This window comes from Agelaius tricolor, unplaced genomic scaffold (assembly GCF_023055355.1).
Source record: "Agelaius tricolor isolate 1412-34295 unplaced genomic scaffold, bAgeTri1.0.p SCAF_69, whole genome shotgun sequence".
NCBI classification, from domain to species: domain Eukaryota; kingdom Metazoa; phylum Chordata; class Aves; order Passeriformes; family Icteridae; genus Agelaius; species Agelaius tricolor.
Genome location: NW_027269329.1, coordinates 1,447,954 through 1,471,204, shown reverse-complemented (window position 1 = coordinate 1,471,204; position 23,251 = coordinate 1,447,954). Strand labels below are relative to the sequence as shown.

General features: G+C 57.1%; 2 protein-coding genes across 11 annotated transcripts in view; one reads left to right on the top strand and one right to left on the bottom strand.

The window, feature by feature from the left end:
• The window catches only part of PI4KB (phosphatidylinositol 4-kinase beta), a 21,102-nt gene extending 14,055 nt beyond the window's left edge, over positions 1-7,047 (top strand). For 6 of the 10 annotated variants that reach the window (XM_071417396.1, XM_071417398.1, XM_071417397.1 and 3 more), the window contains 5 exons: positions 519-642; positions 2,010-2,275; positions 3,368-3,500; positions 4,006-4,126; positions 5,489-7,047. In XM_071417396.1, coding sequence (XP_071273497.1) covers positions 519-642; positions 2,010-2,275; positions 3,368-3,500; positions 4,006-4,126; positions 5,489-5,670 — 826 coding nt within the window. In that variant the 3' untranslated portion in view covers positions 5,671-7,047. Of the gene's footprint in view, positions 1-518; positions 643-1,570; positions 1,976-2,009; positions 2,276-3,367; positions 3,501-4,005; positions 4,127-5,488 lie in introns of those variants that run through there. The other 4 variants (XR_011676899.1, XR_011676898.1, XM_071417401.1 and 1 more) reach the window with 4 other exon arrangements.
• ZNF687 (zinc finger protein 687) lies at positions 6,727-23,251 on the bottom strand. The gene is made up of 9 exons (XM_071417392.1): positions 23,119-23,251; positions 18,752-20,796; positions 17,330-17,508; positions 16,067-16,243; positions 15,116-15,278; positions 12,287-12,592; positions 11,341-11,453; positions 10,072-10,213; positions 6,727-9,262 (listed from the first exon to the last, which is right to left on the bottom strand). Exons 2-9 carry the CDS (start codon positions 20,792-20,794, stop codon positions 8,798-8,800), a joined length of 3,588 nt encoding a protein of 1,195 aa, XP_071273493.1. The 5' UTR covers positions 20,795-20,796; positions 23,119-23,251; the 3' UTR covers positions 6,727-8,797.

Below are 23,251 nucleotides of genomic sequence, written 5' to 3'. Positions count from 1 at the left end.
TTTTCCCATTGTTTTTCCCGTTGTTTTTCCCATTGTTTTTCCCATTGTTTTTCCCGTCGTTTTTCCCATCGTTTTTCCCATTGTTTTTCCCGTCGTTTCTCCCGTCGTTTTTCCCATTGTTTTTCCTGTTTTTCCCATTGTTTTTCCTGCTTTTCCCATTGTTTTTCCCATCGTTTTCCCCATTGTTTTTCCCATCGTTTTTCCCATCGTTTTTCCTGTTGTTTTTCCTGTTGTTTTTCCTGTTTTTCCCGTTGTTTTTCCCGTTGTTTTTCCCGTCATTTTTCCTGTTTTTCCCATTGTTTTTCCCGTTGTTTTTCCCATTGTTTTTCCCGTTTTTCCCATTGTTTTTCCCATCGTTTTTCCCATTGTTTTTCCCATCGTTTTCCCATCATTTTTCCCATTGTTTTTCCCATCGTTTTTCCCGTTGTTTTTCCCGTCGTTTTTCCTGTTTTTCCCATCATTTTTCCCATCATTTTTCCCATCGTTTTTTCCTGTTGTTTTTCCCGTCGTTTCCCCAGGAGGATCCGGGAGGCCTCTCCCTACGGCCACCTCCCCTCCTGGCGCCTCCTCTCCGTCATCGTCAAGTGCGGCGACGACCTCCGGCAGGAGCTGCTGGCGTTCCAGGTGCTCAAACAGCTCCAGGTGAGGCAATTCCCGGGAAATTCCCAAAAATCCCGACCCGTGAGGGGTTCCTGAACAAAAATCCTGGAGTTTTAGGGGGTTTTTGTGGAGTTCTCACAGCGTTCCAGGTGCTCAAACAGCTCCAGGTGAGGCAATCCCGGGAAATTCCCAAAAATCCCAACCCGTGAGGGGTTCCTGAACAAAAAAAATGGAACTTTAGGGGGTTTTTTATGGAGTTTTCATGGGATTCCAGGTGCTCAAACAGCTCCAGGTGAGGCAATCCCCAGGGAATTCCCAAAAATTCCATAAGGGGTTCCTGGTTTTCACGGGGTTTTAATGGCGTTTTATGGAATTTTAATGGGGGTTTAATGGCATTTCCTGGGATTTTAGTGGGATGTTTTTTTAATATTTTGGGACTTCAGTGGGAATTTTTTTGGTTTTATGGATTTTGTGGGATTTTAATGGGATTTAAAAAAACATTGATGGCATTTTAATGGCATTTCAATCAGTCTTGATGGGATTTTAACAGGATTTCTTTAATTTCACATCATTTAACCCCATTCCAGTCAGATTTGATGGGATTTTCATGGGATCTTTTAAAATTTCACATCATTTTAACCCTGTTCCAGTCAGATTTTATGGGATTTTCATGGGATTTATCCCATTTCCCATTCCAGTCAGGTTTTGTGGGATTTTATGGGGATTTTCACGGGATCTGTCCCTGTTCCCTCCCTGCAGTGGATCTGGGAGCAGGAGCGGGTGTTGCCCCCATTTCTCTCAGATTTTATGGGACTTTCACAGGATTTTATTGGGATTTTGACTGTATTTCTCCCCGCAGTGGATCTGGGAGCAGGAGCAGGTCCAGTCAGATTTTATTGGGATTTTATTGGGATTTTTTGGGGATTTTATCAGGATTTTTTGGGATTTTTCACTGTATTTCCCCCCGCAGTGGATCTGGGAGCAGGAGCGCGTCCAGTCGGATTCTATAGGATTTTATTGGGATTTTTTGGGGATTTTATCGGGATTTTTTGTGATTTTCACTGGATTTCTCCCCGCAGTGGATCTGGGAGCAGGAGTGGATCCAGTCAGATTCTATAGGATTTTATCAGGATTTTATCGGGATTTTATCGGTATTTTTTGTGATTTTCACTGTGTTTCCCCCCGCAGTGGATCTGGGAGCAGGAGCAGGTCCAGTCAGATTCTATAGGATTTTATGGGGATTTTATTGGGGGATTTTATTGGTATTTTTTGTGATTTTTCACTGTATTTCTCCCCGCAGTGGATCTGGGAGCAGGAGCAGGTCCAGTCAGATTCTATAGGATTTTATTGGGATTTTTGGGGGATTTTTTCAGGATTTTTTGTGATTTTGACTGTGTTTCCCCCCGCAGTGGATCTGGGAGCAGGAGCGCGTCCCGCTCTGGATCCGGCCCTACAAGATCCTGGTGATCTCTGCCGACAGCGGGATGATCGAGCCCGTGCTCAGCGCCGTGTCCCTGCACCAGATCAAGAAGCAGTCGCAGCTGTCGCTGCTGCAGTACCTGCGGCAGGAGCACGGCCCCAGCAACAGCGAGAGCTTCCTCACGGCCCAGAGGAACTTTGTGAGGAGCTGTGCCGGGTACAGCCTGGTCTGCTACCTGCTGCAGGTCAAGGACAGGTAATGAACTCGTTAATTAATGGGTAATTAATGGGTAATGAACGGGCACAGCCTGGCCTGCACAGCCCAGCAACAGCGAGAGCTTCCTGACGGCCCAGAGGAACTTTGTGAGGAGCTGTGCAGGGTACAGCCTGGTCTGCTACCTGCTGCAGGTCAAAGACAGGTAATGAACTCATTAATAATGGTTAATTAATGAATTAATATGGGTACGGCCTGGCCTGCACGGCCCCAGCAACAGCGAGAGCTTCCTGATGGCCCAGAGGAACTTCGTGAGGAGCTGTGCTGGGTACAGCCTGGTCTGCTACCTGCTGCAGGTCAAAGACAGGTAATTAATGAATTAATTAATGAATTAATGGGTACAGCCTGGTGTGCTCCCTGCTGCAGGTCAAAGATAAGTAATTAATGAATTAATTAATGAATTAATAATGGGTAATGAACGGGTACAGCCTGGTGTGCTACCTGCTGCAGGTCAAGGACAGGTAATTAATGAATTAATGAATGAATTAATGAATGAATTAATGGGTACAGCCTGGTCTGCTACCTGCTGCAGGTCAAAGGTAGGTAATCAACTCATTAATTAATTGATTAGCTCATTAATGATCAGTCCAGCCTGGTCAGGGCAGGTCATTCATGAATTAATTAATGAATTAGCTCATTAATGATCGGGCACAGCCTGGTCAAGGCAGGTCATTCATGGATTGATTAATGAATTAATTAATGGATTTGCTCATTAATGATCGGTCCAGCCCGGTCAGGGCAGGTCATTCATGGATTGATTAACTCATTAATTAATGGATTAGCTCATTAATGGTCGGTCCAGCCCGGTCAGGGCAGGTCATTCATGGATTGATTAACTCATTAATTAATGGATTTGCTCATTAATGATCGGTCCAGCCCGGTCAGGGCAGGTCATTCATGGATTGATTCCCCTGCAGGCCCAATGGGAGCAGCCTGCGGGCCCCGAGGGCATTTATGGCATTTTGGTGATTTTCCCACAATTTGCTGTGACGTTTATTGGGTTTTCCCTTAAATCTCGGTGGGATCTCCCGGAATGCCCCGGGATCCTGACGGAATTCCCGGGAATGCCCGCAGGCACAACGGGAACATCCTGCTGGACGCCGAGGGCCACATCATCCACATCGACTTCGGGTTCATCCTGAGCAGCTCCCCCCGCAACCTCGGCTTCGAGACCTCGGCCTTCAAACTCACCTCGGAGTTCGTGGATGTGAGTGGGGATCCAGGGGGATCTGGGGGATCCAGAGGGATCCAGGGGATCCAGGGGATCCAGGGAACCCCCCCATCCCTTCAAACTCACCTCGGAGTTCGTGGATGTGAGTGGGGTCTGGGGGATCCAGGGGGATCCGGGGGGATCCAGGGGATCTGGGGGGATCCAGGGAACCCCCCCATCCCTTCAAACTCACCTCGGAGTTCGTGGATGTGAGTGGGGTCTGGGGGATCCGGGGGGATCCGGGGGGATCCAGGGGATCTGGGGGGATCCAGGGAACCCCCCCATCCCTTCAAACTCACCTCGGAGTTCGTGGATGTGAGTGGGGTCTGGGGGATCCGGGGGGATCCGGGGGGATCTGGGGGGATCCAGGGAATCCGGGGGGATCCAGGGAATCCGGGGGGATCCAGGGAATTCAGGGGGATCCAGGGAATCCGGGGGGGTTCCAGGGCATTCCCGTGTAATCCCGGAGCCGTTCCCCATTCCCCATTCCCGTGTGGCGCAGGTGATGGGCGGCCTGGACGGGGACATGTTCAACTACTACAAGATGCTGATGCTGCAGGGGCTGATCGCCGCCCGCAAGCACATGGACAAGGTGGTGCAGATCGTGGAGATCATGCAGCAAGGTGGGGATCCGGGATTCCCGTCCCGAGCGGCTGCTCCCGGAGCGTTCCCTGCTCCAGCCCCTCTCCCATCCCAATTTCCATTGCCCGGGATCCCAAATCCCCTCATCCCATCCCGGATTTCCATTGCCCGGGATCCCGAATCCCTTCTCCCCTCATCCCATCCCGGATTTCCCCTTCCCTGATCCCATTTCAAACCCAGACTCCCAACATCCCCATCCCAATTTTTCCCATTTTTCCGGTCTCTCAGCTCCCAGATTCCCAGTTCTTCCCGTTTTTCCTGGCTCCCAGCTGCCCTGTTCCCCATTTTTCCTGATTTTCCATTCTCCCAGCTGCCATTCTTCCCGATTTCCCCATTTTTCCCATTTCTCCAGGCTCCCAGCTGCTGTTTTTTCCCATTTTTCCCCATTTTTCCCATTTCCCAGGCTTGCAGCTGCCGTTTTTCCCATTTTTCCCCGTTTTTCCCCTTTCCCAGGCTCCCAGCTGCCATTTTTCCCATTTTCTCCCCGTTTTTCCCCGTTTTCCAGGCTCGCAGCTGCCATTTTTCCCATTTTCTCCCCGTTTTTTCCCATTTTCCATTGTCCCAGCTGCCATTTTTCCCATTTTCCCCCGTTTTTCCCCGTTTCCCAGGCTCCCAGCTGCCATTTTTCCCATTTCGCCCCGTTTTTCCCATTTTCCAGGCTCCCAGCTGCCGTTTTTCCCCATTTCCCCATTTTTCCCATTTCTCCAGGCTCCCAGCTGCCATTTTTCCCATTTTCTCCCCGTTTTCCCCGTTTTCCAGGCTCGCAGCTGCCATTTTTCCCGTTTTTCCCATTTTTCCCTATTTTTTCCCCGTTTTCCAGGCTCGCAGCTGCCATTTTTCCCATTTTCTCCCCGTTTTTCCCCATTTTCCAGGCTCGCAGCTGCCATTTTTCCCGTTTTTCCCATTTCCCCCCGTTTTTTCCCCATTTTCCATTCTCCCAGCTGCCGTTTTTCCCATTTTTCCCTGTTTTTTCCCCATTTTCCAGGCTCGCAGCTGCCATTTTTCCCCATTTCCCCATTTTTCCCATTTCTCCAGGCTCCCAGCTGCCATTTTTCCCATTTTTCCCCATTTTTCCCGTTTTCCAGGCTCCCAGCTGCCATTTTTCCCATTTTCTCCCCATTTTTCCCCGTTTCCCATTCTCCCAGCTGCCATTTTTCCCATTTTCCCCCCATTTTTCCCCATTTTCCATTCTCCCAGCTGCCGTTTTTCCCATTTTTCCCTGTTTTTTCCCCGTTTTCCAGGCTCGCAGCTGCCATTTTTCCCCATTTCCCCATTTTTCCCATTTCTCCAGGTTCCCAGCTGCCATTTTTCCCATTTTTCCCTGTTTTTTCCCCATTTTCCAGGCTCGCAGCTGCCCTGCTTCCACGGCTCCTCCACCATCCGGCACCTCAAGGAGCGTTTCCACATGAACCTGACGGAGGAGCAGCTGCAGCTCCTGGTGGAGCAGATGGTGGACGGCTCCATGCGGTCGATCACCACCAAGCTCTACGACGGCTTCCAGTACCTCACCAACGGCATCATGTGAAATTCCGCTCGCCCCAGGCCGGGGGGGAAAAACAGCAACAAAAACAACAGCAACAAAAATTCCCCGGAAAAAAAATTCCCGGAAAAAAAAAAAAAAGGAAAAAAAAAAAAATCATTTTCCTCCTCCCCGCCCGGGAAGGAACGGGAGAATTCCAAACTTCCCGGTTCTGTTCCCGCGGGAAACGCGGCCTCAGAGCCTTGGCTGCTCCCCGGGCCCGGACTCTGCTGAGAGATGGGACAGAATTCCATGGAAAAGCCGGGAAAAACGGCGGGAAAGGCGGGGAACGGAGCGTGGGGGGGGGGGGAAGGGGCTGGGAATGGGGGCAGCTCCCCCTTTTCTCTGCTTGGGATTCCCTGGAATTCGCCCCCAGTCCCATGGAATGTGTGGGGTGGGAACGGGGAGGGGTCTCCGGAAGGTTGGGAATCCCAAAATCCCGAAATTCCCAAAATTCCCGGAATTCCCGTGGGGTCCTTCCCTCCTCTGGGACACCCGGGGGGGGCGGTTCCAGACGAGATTCCCAGGTGGAATTCCCGGTGGGATTCCAGGTGAAATTCCAAGTGGGGAATTCCCGGTGGGATTCCAGGTGGAATTCCAAGTGGGGAATTCCCGGTGGGATTCCAGGTGAAATTCCAAGTGGGGAATTCCCGGTGGGATTCCGGCTCTTCCGGGAATTCGGGGCTGGGACTCCCCTCCCCCTTTCCCGGGTAATTCCAGCCGGGAATTCGGGGCAGGAATGTCGGACACGAGGGCGGGGGGGTTGGGGGCCTGGTCCCGATCCCAAATCCCAAATCCCAAATCAGGGAGGATCCGGAGCTTCCCAGGGAAGGAAAAATTCCCTGGAATTTCCCCCCCCCCGTTCGCCCAGGCCTGGCCGGGGCTGGGGGCACTTGAGAGTCCCCAATGTCCCCCCCCCTTTGTGTCCCCCCCGTCCCTGTGTCCCCTCAGGTCCCTCTCCCCCTGTGTCCCCCCCTTTGTGTCCCCCCCTTTGTGTCCCCCCTGTGTCCCCAATGTCCCCCCCCCCTTTGTGTCCCCCCTTTGTGTCCCCTCAATGTCCCCTTTTTTTTTTTTTTTTTTTTTTTTTAATTTTTAGCGTTAAAAAACCCCAAAATTTGGTTTTTCAGCCCCAGGGGAGGGGACAGGGGGACGCAGGGAGGGGCCCAGGGGACCCCACCCCTTCCCAAGCCCCTTTTTGGGGGGCAGGACCAAAATTCGGGGATGCAGCCGGAGCCCTCAGCCCCTCCCCCCCTCCCCATTCCCATTCCCGGGAGTTTTCCTGGGAATTCCCGGGAGGAGCCGAGGCCGGGCACAGAGGGTGAAACCACTGGAGTTTAATGGAATCGATTCCTACAGAATAAAGAATTCCTGAGAGCCTCCCGAGCCCGCGGCTTTCCGTCAGCACATTCCCAAAATCCCCGAAATTCCAGGGGAAACAGCCCCAGAATTCCAGGGAAAAACGTCCCCAAAATTCCAGGTGTCCAACCCCGAAATTCCAGGGAAAACGTCCCCGAAATTCCAGGGGGAACAGCCCCAGAATTCCAGGTGTGCAACCCCGAAATTCCAGGGGGAACATCCCCGAAATTCCAGCCCCTCCCTCCCTCCACCCCAAATCCAGCTCAAGGCACTGAAATGCTGAAAACCGTGGGTCCAAAGCCATTTTTCCATAGGTTTTTGTTTTTTTTTTTTTTTTTGGAATTTTTTTCCTTCTAAATCTCGTAGAAACTTTAATTTCTTCTCTATATTTACACCCGGCCTGGAGGATTTTTGGGAATGGCCGATTCCACCTGATTTTTCCCAGTTTTTTTCCCACCCTTTTTCCATCCATCCACCTGCAGGGAAAAGGGGAGGGAAAACTCCCCTCATTCCTGCTTGGAAAAAGTCGGAAAAACCGGGAATAAAAATTAAAAAAAACAAACAAAAAAAAATCAACTCCAAAGCAGCTTCAGCCATCCCGAAAAACGCAAAAAAAAACGGGGAAAAAACCTTGGAAAACCAAACCAAATCCCAGGAGGAGCACAGCAGTTGTTGGGATTCGGGATTTTAGTGTATGATACAACTTTACAGGGAGGGGGGGGGGGTATCCACAGGGAATTCCGGGAATTTCCCCGGGAATTCCGGGAATGGCGGGGCCGGAGGGAGCAGGGCCTTTTCCAGGGCTTTTCCAGGGGATTGGAAATGGGAAAGGTCCCGGATCCCGAGGGGAAGGAGGAGCTGGAACAAAGCTGGAAAAGGCCCCAGGCCCCGCCCTCAGCCTGGAATCTGGGAGCAGCTTTCCCACTTTTCCCACTTTTCCCACTTTTCCCACTTCAGGAAAAGGGTCCTGGCTGGGATTTGGGATCCATTCCCAATCCTGGGGTTTTTTTGGGTCATTATTCCTTTGCCAAAGGAAAAAAAACCCAAAATCTCCTCTTTTCCTTCTTTTCTCTGCTTTTTTCCAGCTTTTTTCCTCCTCCTGATCCCTTGGGAATGTCCAGGCATGTCCGGGTGTCCCTTCCTGGGGACCTCTGGAATTCCAGGACTCTGGAATCGCCTCCTTCCCAACCAAACGCACCAGGGACGTTCCCAAATGGGAACAAGAATCCAGGAAAACCAAAAAAAAAAACCCCAAAAATAACAAAAAAGGTGGATTTTGCTGGAAAAGCTTCCCCCGCCCTGTCCAGATCCGGGAATTCCTGGGAAGAGCCTGGAGGGGTCCCAGAAACCCCAAATTCCCCCAAAATCCAACATTCCCAGGGGATTCCTGGCAGGATTTGGGATCATCCCAATCCCATTCCCATTCCCAGCTTTCCCTCGGACACCGGGAAGGGCTCGGGGTGATTTATGTACACGGCCCTGGAGCTGATCCCGGAATTCCGGGAATTCTGCGATTCCCGGGAACGCTCAGCTCCCCTCGGGCCTGATCCCGGAATTCCGGGAATGCCGCGATACCCGGGCTCGGAGCTGATTCCCAGAACAATCCCAGGAATTCCAGGATCCCCGGGAAGGCTCAGTTCTGCTTGGATGAAGCCATTCCCAGAATCCCAGAATCCCAGGAAATCCAGGAATCTCTCTCAGTTCTCCTCGTTGCCCTGCCGGGCCCGGATGAGGCCATTCCCAGAATCCCAGAATCCCAGAATCCCAGGAATCTCTCTCAGTTCTCCTCGTTGCCCTGCCGGGCCCGGATGAAGGCCATCCCGTGGGTCCTGAAGTGCGTTTTGAGGTTGAGCGCGCTCTCGAAGCGCCTCCCGCACACTTTGCACTCCAGCTTCCCCTCGGTGCCGCCGGCGCTGGGAGCGGCCCCGGCTCCGCCGCCCGGGGCGGGGCCTCCCGCGGGCTCCTCGGGCTCGGCCCCGCGGCGCTTCTTGTGCGAGATGAAGCGGTGGCGGCCCAGGGCGCTGGCCGAGGTGAAGCAGAGGCCGCACTCGCGGCACTGGGGCGCGCCCTGCTCCGCGCGGTGCTGCGGGAGGTGCGCCTGGAACTCGGCGCGGCTCCCGGCCGCGAAGCCGCACTTGCGGCACCGGAACGGCGCCCGCGGGCTCTTGGCGGGCGGGGTGGTGCTGTCGGGCTCCTCGCTGCACGACTCCTCCGAGGAGAGCTTCCGCCGGCGCCCGGGGGCCTGCGGACGGGACAGCGGCAATGAGCGGGAGCGGCGGCAATGGGCGGGAACGGCGGCAATGAACGGGACAGAGGCAATGAACGGGACAGCGGCAATGAACGGGAACAGCGGCAATGAACGGGACAGCGGCAATGAACGGGACAGCGGCAATGAACGGGACAGCGGAAATGGGCGGGAGCAGCGGCAATGAACGGGAACGGCGGCAATGAACGGGAACGGCGGCAATGAACGGGAACGGCGGCAATGAACGGGACAGCGGCAATGAACGGGAGCAGCGGCAATGAACGGGACAGCGGCAATGAACGGGAGCAGCGGCAATGAACGGGAACAGCGGCAATGAGTGGCGGGGCTGGGGCAGGAATCCCGGGATTGGACAATGTGGGTAAATTGAGGGGGGAGCATAAAAAATGGGACCCCCCCCCCCCCCCATTCCAATTTGGGGGGGTTAAAAGTACTGGGGACCCCCCCCCCCCCCCCCCCGTTAAATTTTGGGGTCACAGGGACCACCCCAATCCCAGTTTGGGGGCGTTAAAATTCTCGGGACATTGGCTCCAATCAATCCTGCCACAAAAGCTGAAATTCCCGGGAAATTCCCAGATAATTCCCAGGAAATTCCACCTGGGCAGTTCCAGATCCGAAACCTCCCCCCTGGATGCAGTTTAGGGCTGGGATTTGTGGGTTCCCAGCGAGAATTGCAGGATAAACCCCCCCCCCCTTCCCCAGTCCTGCCCCAAAGCAGCCCCAGAATTCCCAGAATTCCCAGAATTCCCGGGATTCCCAGAATTCCCGGGATTCCCGGGATGTCGCACCTGGGCGGGGCCGGGGGGCCCGCGGGCCATCACCACCTCCTGGCTGCGGGCAGCGTCGGTGACTTTGATGCCGTGGCGCACCTGGATGTGCTTCTCCAGGATCAGGCGGCTGCTGAACGTTCTCTTCCCCTCCGTGCAGTACCTGCCAACGCAGCAGCTCCGTTTTCCCGGGAATTCTGCCGCCGGAATTCCCAAATTCCAGCCCCGAACGGGACCGATACAAAGCCTGGAGTCCCCTCCCAAATCCTTCTCACTCCCGGAGTTTCACTTTCCATCTTGGGCAGGGCTGGTGGGAATGAGCCCTCATTCCCTGGGAATTAAACCCTGATTTTCCTGGGAATCAATGCCTGATTCCTTGGGAATTAAACCCTGATTTTCCTGGGAATTAATCCCTGAGTCCTTGGGAATTAATCTCTGATTCCTTGGGAAATAAACCCTGATTCCCTGGGAATTAAAACCCAATTTCCCTGGGAATTAAACCCTGAGTCTTGGGAATGAAACCCTGATTTTTCTGGGAATTAATCCCCGATTCCTTGGGAATTAAAACCCAATTTCCCTGGGAATTAATCCCTGATTCCTTGGGAATGAAACCCTGATTTTTCTGGGAATTAAACCCTGATTTTCCTGGGAATTAATCCCCGATTCCTTGGGAATTAAACCCCAGTTTCCCTGGGAATTGAACCCCAATTCCTTGAGAGTTCCCCTTTTCCCTGCCCAACCCCAACCCCAACCCCAAACCCCCTCAATCCTCCCCGCTCCCTCCAGCTCCCGGCCATCCCAGCCCCGTTCCCAGCCCCGGCATTCCCGCTCTCCCAGAACCCCGGGAACCCCTCAGGAACCCCGGGAATCGCTCAGGAACCCCAGGAATCGCTCAGGAACCCCAGGAATCGCTCAGGAACCCCTCAGGAACCCCTCGGGAACCCCTCGGGAACCCCAGAGCCCCAGAACCCCGTTGGTACCGGCAGGGGTAACCCCAGAACCCCTCGGGAGCCCCGTTGTTACCGGCAGGGGTAACCCCAGGAACCCCCAGAACCCCTCAGGAGCCCCGTTGTTACCAGCAGGGGTAACCCAGGAACCCCAGGAACCCCAGAACCCCGTTGTTACCGGCAGGGGTAACCCAGGAATCCCTGAGCCCCGTTGTTACCGGCAGGGGTAACCCCAGGAATCCCTGAACCCCGTTGTTACCGGCAGGGGTAACCCCAGAACCCCCAGAACCCCGTTGTTACCGGCAGGGGTAACCCCAGAACCCCTCAGGAACCCCGTTGTTACCGGCAGGGGTAGACGCGTTTGATGCCCTCGTGGTTGACGCGCACGTGGCGCCGCAGGCTCGGGGCCGAGCAGAAGGAGCGCTCGCACAGGTGGCACGGGAACTTCTTCACAGACTGAGGGGAAAAACCCGTCAGGATCCCGGGGAAACACGGGACAAACCCTCCCAGGATCCCGGGGAAACACGGGAAAAATCCGGGAAAACATTGCTCAGGATCCCAGGGAAACACGGGACAAACCCTCCCAGGATCCCGGGGAAAAATCCGGGAAAACATCGCTCAGGATCCCGGGGAAAAATCCGGGAAAACATCGCTCAGGATCCCGGGGAAAAATCTGGGAAAACATCGCTCAGGATCCCGGGGGGACTGGGACAAACCCAGGAGGGATTCCAGAAAAACCCAGGAAAAGTCCAGCCCAGGATCCCGGAAAACACAGGGAAAAACCCAGGAGGGATCCAGAGGGACCCAGGAGGACCCAAAGCCGGGATTCCCTCTCCAGCTGGAGGTGGGAATTCAGTTTTCCCTCCCATCCCTGCTCCTGCCTGGGATCGTTCACCCAATCAGGAATTACCCCAAAACCAATTCCCATTCCCAAACCCTCCCATTCCCAGGATCCAGGAGCATCCAGGAGGCTCCAGGAGGATCCAGAGGGAACCAGGAGGCTCCAAGAGCATCCAGGGGGCTCCAGGAGGAACCAGGGGGATCCAGGGGGGATCCAGGAGGATCCAGGAGGCTCCAGGGGGATCCAGAGGGATCCAGGAGGATGCAGGAGGCTCCAGGAGGCTCCAAGAGCATCCAGGAGGCTCCAGGAGCCGGGACTCTCCCTCCAGCCGTTTTTACTCCATTTTCCCTCCAATCCCGCCCAGAATGCCCCCAGATCCCGCCCAGAATGCCCCCAGATCCCGCCCAGAATGCCCCCAAAGCCCCAGCACTCCCCGAGCGGTGCCGACCTTGCCGTGCTCCCTCTTCATGTGCGCCACGTACTCGTCGCGCTCGGGGAACCACGAGTGGCAGAGGCCGCAGCTCCAGCCGCTGCCCTTGGCCTTGGGGCCGGCCCTGCCCCGGGCAAAGCGCCCGCGCCGCGCCCGCCGCAGCTCCGGGGAGCTCGGGGCCTCCTCCTCCTCCTCCTCCTCCTCCGAGGAGCTCGAGGAGGAGCCCGAGCGCCGCGGCGGCTCCGGCGGCTCCGCCTTGGGCGTCAGCAGCGGCCCCGAGCGCCGGGAGGGCTCGTCCTGGCACGGCTGGGGCTGGTGCGTGTTCTGCGAGGGAGAGAGCGGGGTCAGGCACCGCGGCAGCCACGGCGTCCTCGGAAAAACCTCCCTGTAGCCATGGACATTCTGAAAAACCTCCCTGTATCCATGATATTTGCTGAAAAACCCCTCTACAGCCATGGATATTCTGAAAAATCCCTATATCCATGATGCTTGCTGAAAAACCCCTCTATATCCATGATATTTGCTGAAAAACCCCGCTGCAGCCACAGCATCCTCGGAAAAACCCCTGCAGCCATGGACATTCTGAAAAACCCCTGCAGCCACAGCATCTTCTGAAAAACCTCCCTGTATCCACGATCCTTGCTGAAAAACCCCTCTGTATCCATGATCCTTGCTGAAAACCCCCTGTAGCCATGATACCTGCTGAAAAACCCCCTCTGTATCCATGATCCTTGCTGAAATATCCCTCTGCAGCCACGGCATCTTCTGAAAAACCCCTGCAGCCATGGACATTCTGCAAAATCCCTATATCCATGATCCTTGCTGAAAAACCCCTCTATATCCATGATATTTGCTGAAAAATCCCGCTGCAGCCACAGCATCTTCTGCAAAACCCCTCTGCAGCCATGGACATTCCAAAAAACCCCTCTGCAGCCACGGATATTCTGGAAAACCCCTGCAGCCATGATCCTTGCTGATAAACCCCCCTGTATCCATGATATTTGCTGAAATATCCCACTGCAGCCATGGACATTCTGAAAAACCCCTCTGTATCCATGATCCTTGCTGAAAACCCCCTGTAGCCACAGCATCTTCTGAAAAACCTCCCTGTATCCATGATCCTTGCTGAAATATCCCTCTGCAGCCATGGCATCTTCCGAAAAACCCCTCTGCAGCCACGGATATTCTGAAAAATCCCTATATCCATGATCCTTGCTGATAAACCCCTCTGTATCCATGATATTTGCTGAAAAACCCCGCTGCAGCCATGGATATTCTACAAAACCCCCTGCATCCACGGCATCTTCTGAAAAACCCTTCTGCAGCCATGGATATTCTGAAGAACCCCCCTGTATCCACGATCCCTGCTGAAGAACCCCTCTGCAGCCATGGATATTCTGAAAAACCCCTATATCCATGATATTTGCTGAAAAACCCCTCTATATCCATGATATTTGCTGCAAAACCCCCCTGCAGCCATGGATATTCTGAAAAAAACCCTGTAGCCATGATCCTTGCTGAAAAACCCCTCTGCAGCCACAGCATCTTCTGCAAAATCCCTCTGCAGCCACGGCATCCTCTGAAAAACCCCTGTAGCCATGGATATTCTGAAAAACCCCTGTAGCATCTTCTGAAAAACCCCTCTATATCCATGATATTTGCTGAAAACCCCTCTGCAGCCATGGATATTCTGAAAACCCCCCTGTATCCACGATCCCTGCTGAAAACCCCTCTGCAGCCAGGATTTCCCCCTCAGGTGTATCCATGGTATTTCCTGAGGAAACCCCTTTGGCCAGGGTTCCCCTCCCCAGGTGTGTTGTGCATTTCCTCCCTCCCAAGGTATTTTCTGGAAATTTCCCCTTTTTGCTGGGATTCTCCTCCCGAGGGGCCTCAGGGAGGCGATGCCAGCGATGCGGCTCTGGGCTGCCATGGCAGCTTTGGTTGCTCTCATCGGGCTGGTTTTGATTAATTAACAGCCAAACACAGGCCCTGACTGCTCCCTGCTCCCGTCCCCGCCACTCTGGGGAAATTTCCACAGTTTCTGGCCGGAATTTTGCCATTTTTGGTAAGAATTTCGCCATTCCCAGCTGGAATTCCACCTCGGACGGCGCCTGACCCTGAGGTGCTCGATCCAGACCACGGCTGGCTCCCACCCCTCCCCATTCCCATTTCCCCAATCTGGGGGAAATTTCCATCATTCCTGGCCGGAATTTTGCCATTTTTAGGTGGAATTTTGCCATTTTTAGGTGGAATTTTGCCGTTTTTAGGTGGAATTTTGCCGTTTTTAGGTGGAATTTTGCTGGTTTTGGCCGGAATTCCGCCTGGGATGGCACCTGACCCTGAGGTGCTGGAGCCTGGTGCATTTCTGGATCCAGACCACAGCTGGCTCCCCCTCCCCACTCCCATTTCCCCAGTTTGGGAGAAATTTCCATGATTTCGGGCCAGAATTTTGCCATTTTTAGGTGGAATTTTGCCGTTTTTAGCCAGAATTTTGCCATTCCCAGCCGGCATTCAGCCTGGTACAGGGGCTGACCTTGAGGTGCTCAAGCCTGGTGCATTTCTGCATCCAGACCCCTCCCCACTCCCATTTCCCCAGTTTGGGGTAAATTTCCATGATTTCTGGCCAGAATTCCACCTGGGACAGCGGCTGACCTTGAGGTGCTCGAGCATGGTGCGCTTCTGGATCCAGACCATGGCTGGGTCCCCCTCCCCGCTCCCATTTCCCCAATTTAGGGTAAATTCCCATGATTTCTGGCCAGAATTTTGCCATTTTTAGGTGGAATTTTGCCGTTTTTAGGTGGAATTTTGCCATTCCCAGCTGGCATTCAGCCTGGGACAGTGCCTGACCTTGAGGTGCTCGAGCATGGTGCGCTTCTGGGCGAAGAGCAGCGGGCACTGCGGGCAGCGGAAGACGCTGACGCGCTGGGGCAGCAGGTGCTGATCAAAGTGCGACGACAGCAGCGGCTTGTGCGTGAACACCGTGTCACACATGGCACACTTGTAAATCATCCTGGCCAGAAACGGGGCAAAAACGGGGAAAAACGGGGAAAAATTGGGGAAAAACAGGGAAAAATCGGGGAAAAATGGGGTGGGGGACACGCCGGGGGGAGCGGAGAGGGAGGGGAAAAGGAGGGGAAAGAGAGAAATGAGGGAGGGGAAAAGAGAAGGAAAAAGGGAAAGTAGGAGAGGAAAGAGAGAAATGAGGGAAGGGAAAGGAGGGGAAAAAGAGAAATGAGGGAAGGAAAAGGAAAAAGAAATGAGAAGGAAAAAGGGAAAGGGAAAGGAGGAAAAGGCAAGGAGAAGAGGAGGAAAAAGGAGATGGGAAAGGAGGGGGAAAACAGAAAAAGGAGGGGAAAATCAGAAAAGGGAGGGAGAAAAGGAGGGAAGAAGAGGGAAAAAATAGGGAAAAAGGGATGGGAAAAGGAAGGTTGGAGCTGAGCTCATCCCACCCATGGAGGAGGATCTGCCAGTCATGGAATATTCCCAGTCCTCCCAGTCCTGGAATGGCTCAGGCAGGAAAAGCCCTCTGGGATCACCAGGCCCTCATCCCCAAGGGCCACGTTCCCAAATCTCCCAGCCAACTCCATTCCCACAGCAGAACGTTCCCAAACTTCCCAAATCCCAACCCCTCATTCCCAAACCTCCCATCCCAGCCTCTCACTCCCAAACCCCCACCCCTCACTCCCAAACCTCCCACCCCAGTCTGTCCCAGGCTGCCCCCGAGCCGCTCCCGGGCCCTGGGCGCAGCTGGGATCTGGGACATTCCCGGGATATTCCCGGGATTCCGGCAGCACTCACTTGGATTGCTGGTTGCTGAAGCCGGGGTGCTGCGTGTAGACGTGGGCGTGGGCGCTGGGCGCGGATTTGAAGGCCATGGGGCAGATGGGGCACTTGTGGAAAACCTCGCAGTGCGAGCTCTGGATGTGGGACTTGATGGAATTGACCCCCCCGAACACCACGGAGCAGCTGGGACACCTGGAAAATCCCGCGGAGAACGGGGTCCGGGAAAATTCCCAGTGGAAAACGGGATCCAAAGGGGATCCGGGAATGCCGGATGGAAAACGGGATCCAAAGGGGGTCCGGGAATGCCGGATGGAAAACGGGAACCAAAGGGGATCCGGGAATGCCGGATGGAAAACGGGATCCAAAGGGGATCCGGGAATGCCCAATGGAGAACGGGAACCAAAGGGGATCCGGGAATGCCGGATGGAGAACGGGATCCAAAGGGGATCCGGGAATGCCGGATGGAAAATGGGATCCAAAGGGGATCCGGGAATGCCGGATGGAAAATGGGAACCAAAGGGGATCTGGGAATGCCGGATGGAAAATGGGAACCAAAGGGGATCCGGGAATGCCCAATGGAGAATGGGAACCAAAGGGGATCTGGGAATGCCGGATGGAAAACGGGATCCAAAGGGGATCTGGGAAAATTCCCAGTGGAAAACGGGATCCACAGGGGATCCGGGAATGCCGGATGGAAAACGGGATCCAAAGGGGATCTGGGAATGCCCAATGGAGAACGGGATCCAAAGGAGTTCTGGGAATGCCCAATGGAGAACGGGATCCAAACGGGATCTGGGAAAATTCCCAGTGGAGACCAGGATCCAAAGGGGATCCGGGAATGCCCAATGGAGACCAGGATCCAAAGAGTTCCTGGGAATTCCCCATGGACACCGGTATCCAAAGCAGTTCTGGGAATGCCCAGTGGAGACTGGGATCCAAAGAGTTCCTGGGAATTCCCAATGGACACCGGGATCCAAAGCAGTTCTGGGAATGCCCAATGGAGACTGGGATCCAAAGCAGGTCTGGGAAAATTCTGCCGAGGACCAGGATCCAAAGCGGTTCAGGGGAGATTCCCAGCGGGAGCCAGGATCCCAGACGAGGATTCCCGCAATTCCCAGGACTCCCGGGCTCCGTACCCGCGTCCCCCCCGTGGAGGAGCCCCCCAAGGTGCCCAGCAGGAAACTGCCCCACGCTCCCCGGGCAAGCTCCACTCCGGGCCCTCCCGAGCAGCCTCCCCGTGGGGCCCCTCGGCGGAATTCCGGAATTCCGGGGCCGTACCTGTATCCCACCCTGCGGGAGAAGTGCAGGCAGGAGTCCTTGAGGTGGGACTCGAAGTTGGCCAGCAGGAAGTTGCCGCCGCACTCGGGGCAGACGTGGGGCGGGCGGCTGCGGTGCATGCGCTGGTGCGCGCTGAAGCTGCAGCGGTTGGCCAGGATCATGGGGCACGCCGAGCACACCTGCGAGCCGGGAGCAGCGGGAATTCCAGCCGGGATCCGCATTGGAACCGGGAATTCCAGCCGGGATCCGCATTGGAACCGGGAATTCCAGCCGGGATCACCCTCGGAACCCCAGAATTCCACCCGGGATCCGCATTGGAACCGGGAATTCCACTTGGGATCCGCATTGGAACCCGGGAATTCCAGCTGGGATCCGCATTGGAACCGGGAATTCCAGCCAGGATCACCCTCGGAACCCCGGGAATTCCACCCGGGATCACCCTCGGAACCCGGGATCACCCTCGGAACCCCACAAATTCCACCTGGGACCACCCTCAGAACCGGGGATCACCCTTGGAACCGGGAATTCCACCCAAGATCACCCTCGGAACCCGGGAATTCCACCTGGGATCAGCCTTGGAATTCCACTTGGGATCACCCTTAGAACCCCAGGAATTCCACCTGGGATCACCCTCGGAACCGGGGATCACCCTCGGAACCCGGGAATTCCACCTGGGATCACCATCGGAACCCTGGAATTCCAGCTGGGATCACCCTCAGAACCCCAGGAATTCCAGCTGGGATCACCCTGGAATTCCACTCGGGATCACCCTCAGAACCCCAGGAATTCCAGCTGGGATCACCCTGGAATTCCAGCTGGGATCACCCTCAGAACCCCAGGAATTCCACTTGGGATCACCCTCGGAACCCGGGAATTCCAGCTGGGATCAGCCTCAGAACTCCAAGAATTCCAGCCCTTAGGGGGCCAGGGTCCCAACCAGCCTGGGGAGAATTCCCACTGAAACCAGGAGGGCAAACAGTCCTGGGAAAATTCCATCAAGGAATGGGTACAAAATGGTTCTGGGATCTTGGAAAATTCCAACTGAAACCAGGATCCCACAGAGCTCTGGGAGAATTCCAGCAGGGATCAGGATGGATGGGAGGGGACGAGTGGATCCATGGATCCAGGGCTGGATGTTCTCACCGCTCTCCCACCATCTCCAACCACCTCCCAGTGCCCTGAACCATCTCTCAGCACTCTGAACCACCTCCCAGTGTCTCCCATCCCTCCCATCCCCTCCCAGTGTCTCCCATCCCCTCCCATCTCCTCCCATCCCCTCCCAGTGTCTCCCATCCCCTCCCATCCCTCCCATCCCCTCCCAGTGTCTCCCATCTCCTCCCATCCCTCCCAGTGTCTCCCATCCCCTCCCAGTGTCTCCCATCCCCTCCCATCCCTCCCATCCCCTCCCAGCGCTGCTCTCACCGTGCTGCTGCTGCTGCTGCTGGCGGCCGCCCCGGGCTGCTGGAAGTGCGCGGCCAGCCCGGCCTTGTCCTTGCACTGCTCCTTGCACTCCAGGCACCTGAAGCAGCTGTAGCTGCCGGGCTCGGAGCCCAGGGGCAGCACGGGCAGCAGCTCCTGGCCCGCGCCCTCCTGGGCCACCTTGGCGGCGGGCAGGGCCAGCGAGGCCAGCGGGGTGACGTCGGGCTGGCCGATCATCTGCTCCAGGGCGATGGGGCGCATCACCAGGTGCGAGCACTGCATCACCAGCCCCTTGTCCTTGTGCTCGCGGGCGTGCAGCAGCAGGCTGCACTTGTTGAAGAACACCAGGCGCTTGGTGCAGTGGTTGCAGGTGACCTCGATGCGCATGCTGCGCCGGTCGTAGTGCCGCGCCAGGCTCTTCTCCAGCGCGAAGGCGTCGCCGCACTCCAGGCAGCGGAAGCCGGAGGGGGGCAGCGCCAGGCTGGCCTCGGCCGGGGGGCTCAGGTTGGGCCGGTAGGTGGGCAGCAGGTTCTTGCCGTTGAGGATCTTGTTGAAGGCCTCCACCAGGCTGGACTGGCTGCGGGAGATGACGGTGCCGGCCACGTTGGCCTTGGCGCCGCCGTTGGCCTTGGCGCCGCCGTTGGCGCGGGCGTCCCCCTTGGGCAGGGGCTGCGGCACCAGGCTCAGGATGTTCTTGGCCACGGATTTGCCGGGTTTGGTGGGCAGCACCACGGATTTCTGCTGGGCCACGCTGGCGGCGATGAGCATGGCGCTGCTGGCGCTCTGGATGGTGGCCACGGGCAGCACCGTCCCCTTCAGCTTGGTGCCGTTGCCCAGCTGCACGCTGACGATCTTGGGCCCCTCCGTGTTTTTCAGGGGGCTGCAGAGCTCCGGTTTCTCCTTGGCCGTGTCGGCGGCGGGACACTCCAGGGGCTCCTGGGAGCTCTGCTCGCTGGGCAGTTTGCCCGAGGGCGGCTCCGAGTCCGAGGACACCCTGGTGACCGTCCTGGTGATGCTGCCACAGGAGGTTTTGATGGTTTTGATGCGCACCTTGAGCGGCCGCGAGGAGCTGGAGGACGGCGAGTTGGTGCTTTCCGCCTCCTCCTCCTCCTCCTCCTCCTCGTCCTCCTCGTCGCCGCTGGACGCGCTCGGGGGGCTGCCCGCGGCCTTGCCCAGCACCTCCCGCTCGTCCTTCAGGGAGAGCTGCTTGGGGGAAGCAGGGATGGGGATGCCCGGCGAGGGGAAGGGCTCCCGGGGGCTCCCGGGCGAGTGCTTGAGCTCGGCCCCGGCCCCGGCGCCGCCATCCAGCGCCCCCGGCTCCGCCCCCGGCCACGGCGCCACGGGAGAGTCCCCGCCGGGGAACCGGACAGTGACGGACTTGAGGTGATCCAGCCCCAGCCCCTTGGGGCTGCAGCCCCTGCCCGGAGCCTCCTCCGGGTCCGACTCCTCCTTCTTGATGCAGGGCACGGGCTGGGCCCCGTCCCCGGCGGCCGCTGCCCGGAACGGCGCCGGGAAGGGCGGCTCCAGCGCCTCGGGGCCGTCCCCCAGGGGCTCCTTGCCGCCCGCGGGGGGCGCGGCCGGGGCCTTGTCCTTGGCCTTGGCCTCGCGGGCGCGGTCGATGAGGTTGGTGCCGTCCTGGCCGGGCTCGGGGCTGAAGTGCGAGAAGAGCTCCAGGCCCTTGGCTCCCTTCTCCTTGGCCCAGCAGTCGCCGTTGGGGGCGGGCTCGGCGGGGCGGCCCGCGGGCCCCTCGGGGGCCGTGCTGAACCCGTTCTGCAGCAGCCGCGGCGCCAGCCCGTGCCCGTGCCCGTCCTTGGCCTCGGCCTGCTCGGGGCACACGGTGTTCTTGACGATGACGCTGACGGCCGAGATGTCCGCGTGGGGCAGGGCGGGCTCGGGGGCCGCGCCGGGGCCCGGCTCCCCCGGGAGCTGCTTCCCGTGCGCCTCGGGCTCCTCCTGGTGCGACTGGATGGCCTCGTTGGCGTCGATGTCGGGGATGTCGAAGGCGGCCAGCAGGTCGTCGAAATCCGGGGTTTTCATGTCCCCCATGGCTGGAAGTGGGGGGAAAGGGGTTCAGGGTGGGGCAGTTTGGGAATTTCTGGGTTTCATCCCCATAAACCCCAGGGAACCCTGATGTCCCGCAGCCTTTTCCATTCTCATTCCCCTTCCGCCCCAAACGTCTCCTCTCCATCCCAAAAACTCCCCCTTTCATCCCAAAAATCCCCTTTTATCCCAAAAATTCCCCGTTTTATCCCAAAAATTCCCCCTTTTATCCCAAAATTCCCCTTCCCATCCCAAAAATTCCCCTTCCCATCCCAAAAATTCCCCCTTTCATCCCAAAACTCTCCTTCCCAGCCCAGCCCTGCTGCGGATCCATCCCCCAGATTCCCAGAAGTGCCGGGAAAGCCTCGGGAAAGCCTCGGGACCCGGCCCCATCCCGGCTCAATCCCGGCCCTGTTCCCGACCTGGAGCCGGGCCCGGGATCTGCCACATCCCGGGGACAGCGATTCCCTGTTAACCCCTGGAATCCCGGAATTCCAGCGCCTCCAGCCGGCCCGGGAGCTCCAAGGATTTTGGGTTCATTTAGGGGAAAAACTCCTTTCATGAGGAGGGGCTTTGATCCCACGGTTTTCCAGCTTGGAAAACTGGGAAAGAGGGGAAAGAGCCGTGGATCCAGCCCCAAATTCCCTCCGGATCTGAGGTGGGAAATCAGGGATCCAGCCCCAATTCCAGCCCCAATTCCCGGCCCCAGATTCCCTCTGGATCTGAGGTGGGAAATCAGGGATCCAGCCCCAATTCCAGCCCCAGATTCCCTCCGGATCTGAGGTGGGAAATCAGGGATCCAGCCCCAATTCCCGGCCCCAATTCCAGCCCCAGATTCCCTCTGGATCCTGGGAAGCCCCGAGCAGGTGGGATTCCATTCATTTTCCCTCTGGGATGTGCCTCGGGAGGGGCCTTTTCCTCCCCAGATCCCCTTTCCTGCCCTTTTATCCCAGGGAAAGCCTCCCCAGGTAGGGAATGGCTCCTTCCCATTCACATCCAAATCCCTGGGAATGCCTGGGGTGGATCCCGGATTTCCCCACCCCAATCCCAGCTGCTTTTTGGGAATGGACAATCCCGGGGGAGCTGTTTGGGATCAGGAGCGGGGTTTGGAAAATCCTTCCCGGGAAAGGAGGCGGGGACAGCCACGAACGGGGAGGGATCGTCCCAAAATTCCACCTGCGGCAAATCCCGGCTCCCAGACTGATCCCAAACCCCCCGTCCTGATCCTGAATCCTAACCCCAAATTCCCTGTCGTGATCCCAAATTCCCCATCCCGATCCTAAATCCCCAATCCCAAATTCCCAATCCTGAACCCCCATCCCAACCCTAGATCCCCAATTCCAATGATCCCCCCATCCCGATCCCAAATTCCACATCCCAATCCCACTCCCCCCATCCCGGCGCAGCTGCCTCGTCCCCAGAGATCCGTGTGGGATTAAATTCCCGGGATTTGGAGGGGATTAATTCCCGACCATCTGCCGGCCCCGCAGCCTGGCCCCGCGCCCGGGATCCCGAAAATCCCAAAGGAGCCGGGAGGGCTCGGGATTCCCCGTTTGCTCGGCATTCCCAGTTTTCCCAGGATTCCCACGAGGGCTGAGAGGGTCTGGGCAGGGATTCCGTGGGATTTTGGGGTTTTCCCAAATATCCAGGATCCCAAGGCCCCCATCGCGATCCCGAGCTTCCAATCCCAAATTGCCCATCCCGATCCCAAACTCCCCATTCCCAGCCCAAACTCCCGATCCCAAACTCCCCATTCCCAGCCCAAACTCCCGATCCCAAACTCCCCATTCCCAGCCCAAACTCCCCACCCCAAACTCCTCACACCGATGCCAAACTCCCCGAAATTCCAGGCCAGAGGGGATGAGCGTGACCCCCCCCAGTCCCGGGATTTGGGATGGGGAAGGACTGACCGTGATCCCCCAGAATTCCAGGATGGGGGGGAATAATCCTGATCCCCACAAATCCCGGGATTTTTTTGTGGGAAGACGCGACCATGACCCCTCCAAATCGCGATTTTTGGGATAGGAGCAGGGGATCGTGACTCCCCAAATCCCGGGATTTTTCTGTCGCAAGGAGTGACCGTGACCCTCCAGAATCCCAGCAATGGAGGGGGGTGACCGTGACCCCCCCAAATCCCGGGATTTTCCGAGGGAGGAGGTGACGCTGCCCCCCCCCAAATCCCGGGATTTTCCGAGGGAGGAGGTGACGCTGCCCCCTCCAAATCCCGGGATTCGGGGCCGGGCCCCTCAGGCCGCGCTTCCCGCCCAGGCCGCGCCCCCCCCTCAGGCCTTGACCCCCTCAGGCCGCTCCCGCCCCTCCGGCCCCGCTACCTGGAGCTGCGCGCGGGGGCGCTCCCCGCTGCCGCTGCCGGTTCCCGATCCCGGTTCCCGCTCCCAATTCCCGATCCCAATTCCCGGTTCCGATCCCGGTCCCGCTCGGGCCCCTCAGCGGCGCCGCTTCCCC

What these genes read in the sequence shown, in the direction of transcription:
- ZNF687 (XM_071417392.1), bottom strand. Translation starts at nt 20,794, where the DNA reads ATGGGGGACATGAAAACCCCGGATTTCGACGACCTGCTGGCCGCCTTC. An exon ending in CCATGCTCGAGCACCTCAAG is followed by an intron (nt 12,593 to 15,115) that starts GTCAGGCACTGT and finishes TCTCCCTCGCAG; the next exon opens with AACACGCACCAGCCCCAGCC. An exon ending in AAACGCGTCTACCCCTGCCG is followed by an intron (nt 10,214 to 11,340) that starts GTAACAACGGGG and finishes CTGCGTTGGCAG; the next exon opens with GTACTGCACGGAGGGGAAGA.